Source organism: Poecilia reticulata, linkage group LG2 (assembly GCF_000633615.1).
Source record: "Poecilia reticulata strain Guanapo linkage group LG2, Guppy_female_1.0+MT, whole genome shotgun sequence".
Taxonomy (NCBI): Eukaryota; Metazoa; Chordata; class Actinopteri; order Cyprinodontiformes; family Poeciliidae; genus Poecilia; species Poecilia reticulata.
In genome coordinates this window covers 18,507,117-18,512,462 of record NC_024332.1, presented here as the reverse complement: position 1 = coordinate 18,512,462, position 5,346 = coordinate 18,507,117, and the positions used below count along the sequence as shown (strand labels likewise).

General features: G+C 36.3%; 1 protein-coding gene across 2 annotated transcripts in view; it reads left to right on the top strand.

The window, feature by feature from the left end:
• Positions 1-5,346, top strand: part of uxs1 (UDP-glucuronate decarboxylase 1) — a 35,640-nt gene that overhangs the window by 5,282 nt on the left and 25,012 nt on the right. The window contains exons 3-4 of one of the 2 annotated variants that reach the window (XM_017303432.1): positions 2,475-2,518; positions 3,407-3,467. In XM_017303432.1, coding sequence (XP_017158921.1) covers positions 2,475-2,518; positions 3,407-3,467 — 105 coding nt within the window. Of the gene's footprint in view, positions 1-2,451; positions 2,519-3,406; positions 3,468-5,346 lie in introns of those variants that run through there. The other variant, XM_017303430.1, reaches the window with a different exon arrangement.

Here is a 5,346-nt window from a genome sequence, read left to right as displayed (position 1 = left end):
TTTTCTTCTTTTCATGCTTTCTATTTTGTTTTTTAAAACACAAACGAAGCGGCCTACATTTTGCCTGGAATTTGAAGAAGAAATCTAAAATCCCACAGAGCCAAGCCTGTTGGCGAATATTGTGGCCGACATCGTCAAAAAGCCTCGGCTACATCTGGAGTGGATGCAGCACAGGCTTGTTTTTATCAGCTAAATTAATGTCGTCCGCCGTAGCGCTGYAGCARTCACTTTGCTCTGAGCGAAGCCACGGGCTCACATCTGTGGCTGAAGAGCATTTTTATCCTTTCGCAGGCTGCGTTGTTGTGACCTCACACACAGCACTTAAAGGTTAAACTTTCTGCTTTCATTTTTATCCTGAGTCGGTCTAAATAAAACCCATTTACAGCCAGTAATGTCACATGCCCTTTAGGAGACAAACATTAGAAGACAAGCGAAACGTTTGCAAAAACAACGGATACGTTTTCTTTTATTGGATCTTTATTTGTAGAAAAAGATGTAGAAAACACATAAGCCTCATTTCTACTGCGTGGTGCGGCTAAAACCTAATGACAGGAAAAATAGATCTAAAAACAAGCTTTTAGTGTTTTTTTTAGTGTTGTTCTGTTGTGAAGTTTAATTAAGTAAAAAACAAAACAAAAACACATTTGTTATCACATCTACTTTTAAAAACATCAGCTAGTTCTTTATTTTGCTGAAGGAGCCGCAGGATGCAAAACCCTGGAATAACCCTCCACATGTCTGTAGCATCCGGGCTTTTTGTTGTATGCTTTATTTATTAAGACACAAATTATTACTTTGAATTTTGCAGGAACAAAAYACTAACAATTTGACGCTTTCATTAGAGTGAGTTTGTATTTAAAATTGTGCACAAGTTTATTGCAGGTAAACAGAAACCAGAATGTCAGTAAAATGCTGATGACTGGATGACGCAGATACACTATAACTCTCAAAAAGCCAGCTGCAACTGCTCAGAGGAGTTGAGAGTGACATGAAGTGATGCAATAAAATCAGCCAGCCAGTCGTTGATGGTAATCGCAGTGAACACTGGCCCTCTGTAAGCMAGAATATCAATTTTCAGTCTGGGATTTTAGATGTATCCCTTGGATTGATTAGTAATTTATTAGCAATTCTTTGAAGTTTTGATTGAAACCGTTGCCCAAGATTCTCCGACGGTTTTTCGCACTGCGGTGAGCAGTTTTACTTCTGACCTGCTAAAACAYGACTCTCGCATCATCTTTCAACAGAAATAATTACTTTATCACGCTGACCTTAGAACTTTAAAGAGTTGGCTTGCCTTTGAAATAATATTTCATATCTGCCTGTGATGTATGTAATGCAGCTTTGGCTTTATTTAGAAGTACAAACACACAAACCGATGATGACTCAACACCTCCGTAATTGCAAGAGATATGTCTGCACACAGACTTTACTTGTTTGAGCATTTAAATTAAACGGCAATGAAGATGTCTGCCAGTTCCAGACGGCATCAATTCACAGGTTGAAAATATTTTTACTAAAGTAAAATTATTGAAAAAAAAAATTCAGAAACTTGATTATCTATTTTTGTTTTAACATATTGTGAAATGCCAGATAGAATACAGCAGATAGTAATTTTACTCTGGATGCTAAAGGCACTTAAAGGTAACTTTTGCCATTTGTCTGACTTGAATTTTAGAAAAAATTCTAGCCCATTCTCTCCCATTTGATCAAATATTTTGGTTAAAAAAACCTTGAAAAAGCCTGACCAATTAAAAATTCTTGTTTGACACCATTTAGTTTAGTTGGTATGAAAAAAAAGTGACAGTGAAGATGTGGATAAGTCAGAGGCATTGTGAGAATACTTTGACAAAAAAACTAGTCACAGTTACCTTGTAGATTCATGTCTGCTCTAAATTAAGATAATACTTAAGTTTTTAGTTGTTTTTTTAAATTAACCTAGACTAATCAAGCTTGAGCTGAGTAATCATTAAAGTACTGCTGTTYCCATTTTTGTACCTCCATATTCATTTATTACAAATATGAGAACTTGGATAATAATTCATATAGTTCCCTGCTTTTTCACTGCTACCAGTTCTGATGTAATTCTGTTTATCTTACATTCACTTCTTGACTTTCTCAAGTAAGGCTGACRGTATTTTTGTATTTGTGAAAATAAAATGTATTGGTTTTGCCATTTTCTGAGCACAAATCAAAGCTAATCCATAACTGACTTGTTCGGTGTGATTGAACAAAGAGCTGAAAYGCTGTTTGAATTCTGAGGACAAATCATGCAGAAGTAGCACAGATGTATCCAACAATAGCCTGTCTGATCACATTCTCCCAGTCAAAGGAGCAAATTAACATAAAAACTGGGGACTCTGTTCACAAACCTGCATTAGCATCCTGTTGTGGTAACTTTCACACACAATGGAATCAGTGTAATTTGTGTTATGCGCTGAGAACTGATGCATTTCTTACTTTCCAACTTTCTTTAGGCTGTGGCTCCTTTGAGAGAGAAGATTCGTGACCTGGAACAGAGGTGTGGATCTCCATTTAATCRCAGCTCGTCGTATTCAGAGCTTTTCAGCAAATCCGCTTCAGTTTAATTAATAACAGACGATGTTTTCTTAACCTTACGCGTGGCTCAGAATGACGTTGACAGGGAGCAGTGACAGAAACGATCGACTGAAACCGACTTGAATCAGAGGTCATCCTTTGCTTGTGATAAAAAAAAAAGATATCTGTTAATCTTTGATGTCTTGAATTTTAATGACGCCTGCGTTATTAGGAATGCAGAAGCAATTCTTTACATAGTAAAGCCTTCGGCTCTGTGCAGCGCATCACAAAACGAGGTGACCCTTTGAAACAGTATGTGCGATGTATGAAGCTTGGTTTTGTGGCTCTGTGGGCACAAGCTTAGCAAAGATTGAAGGTGCTGCTTTGCTGTAGTCGTGCAGCTGCTGCTGATCAGCTCTTGCGCTTTTACAGGTTCCCAAAGCATGTTTGCCATGAATGCWGATGAGGTGGATACATAGATCATTATTGTTGTTTTTTTCTAATTATTGTTTTTCACTGCCTTGTTTATTTTGTCACAATAAGGCACACGCGTATCTGTGTTTCCTTAGCGTCTCGATTTACATTCGCTGCATCTTTGCGGTGAATGTAAATGAAAGAAGAGAATGTGGATTAAAAATAATTGGCGTTGTATTCAGAAGCTCCCTGTTGATATGTGCTTGACTCTTAAGTACAAAGGAGGAGAAGGGAAAAAATAACCTCTGCTTTTCTTCATTTATCTCTTTAATCTATAAATTTTTTTTCTGAACACCCCTTTGAATTGTAATTATGTTGTTATTTTACTCTGCTTTCTTGTTCTCGCTTTGGGTTTCTTTAGATGTTGTGTAATTAAAAACCTGGTCTTTTCTTCTAGCTTTTCACAGAAATATCCACCGGTGAAATTTCTCTCAGAAAAAGATCGAAAAAGAATTTTGGTGAGTGGAAAAAAAAACATCAATTACAAATGTGCTATTTCACTTTCAAATGCTTTCTTTTTTTGCTTTTATTGAGGACRCATCTCTAGATTGTTATTGGCAAACTCCAACAAACCTTAAGCACAGTCCCACTTTTATCCTGCTCACATTTTAACTCCAAACATAAGAATTTAGGCAATTAATCTGTGCTTCCTGAGGTGCCATGACATGCAATGCATCGATGTTTGGAAAGCTGAATGCTGCTTCTGTCTCTCGCCATCACACGTCTACTGGATGTTTCCTTTCAAATAGAAGTTTGATTGTAGCGCATATTTTGTCAGCAGTAGACCTGCACAATATGTTACAAAGTTTTAGTTAGTACTGTTCACTCATGCTCTTTTTGCAGAAATACATTTGGTGTCAATTATTTAAGCCGTATAACACGCGTTGAAGGTAAAGAAGTGAACAGCAGATGTGACATTTTTCAATTAAATTTCATTGTTGAGGCGGAAATATATGTGTATATTAATATATACTAATATRTTAATATATATTCATAACTATATAGAAAACCCATTATCTGGTACMTAGTCATGGGAAGTCATACAATTATCAAAAAGTTCACCAACATTATGTTTCAAAATTAATTTGAAACATGAACACAAAATGTTTTGTTGCAAAATAATTGCATTCTTTTTGCAAATGKGTTTGTGTTACTATTGGAACAAATGCAAAAGTTAAATTTCACACTTAAAAACAGTCCCAAACATTTGGGTCGCTCCCAGTCTTTGAAATGACATAAATGTGAAATTTAACATATTACATTGTGGTTAACATGCTTTGAAGGGTCATGGCAGGGCACCTAAATGAGTTAATCACCCCATTACAGCTGGCTCAGAGGTTAGCCCTCAGCCTGGTAGTGATGTATATCATGAAAAAAACTCAAGTGTCCCATACAGTCTATAAACTAATAAACAGCTCTTAGTCTTCTGTGAAACTCCACTGACATGTCAGAGCATGGCAGGAAGAAAGTGCAGACTGGTCCTCTGAGCAGTCAGGCAGAGGTCACATTAAAGTGCCGCAGCTGTGCAAGTCAGTCYGTTAATGTGGCTGCAACACTTGAGGCTTATGCCTCATATAAAGTGAGATCTATGTGTTACTTGGTCAGCCCTAATCAAGATATTCATTGCAGCATGTCTCTAAAAATCACCAGAGGGGAGATTCACACATAAAACATTTTGTCAGACTCACAGAACGCAGTGACCGTACAAATAGACCTTAAACTGATGTCCACCCGAATGCAGGTTTTTCCATCAGAAGATTGTTTTGTAACAATACTCACTTTGCCTGTTGGAGATAGTAAAGCTAAGGCTGACTAGTTCATTAAAGAAGATCTGTTTTGGCCTAGAGCCATTCTGAGGCAGATCTATAAAGCATCTTGTAACAGTTTTGTAGTTTTTAMMCCCAKTTAAAGCCTCTGTGGAAGAAACTGCCATCTGTYATTGTGGTTCTAACTCAGAATTTTTTCTTACAAGTTCAAAATTTCCCAAAAATATTCATAATTTTTACGATTATCACTACTATGGTATGGTGACTAACAAAATTACAAATTTAGTGTAAATAAATAACTTTTCTCRTGAGTTTGGCAAAGCTCACCACATGCAGTTTTAGGCTTTCTGACAGTTGAGGTGGTCTAATTTACCCACCTCAACTGTCCTCGCTATTTAATAGATATCCATTTAACTTTGTTTGTCGTGAGGTTTAGAACGGTGTGACATCAATGTTTTTTATTATTATTATTATTTTAATGTATGTTGAATTAAATCTTTGTTTTTTGTGGAAGATGAAATAATAATTTAATGGATTTTTAAAGAACGGGGAAAAAAGTTTTTTTTTTTTT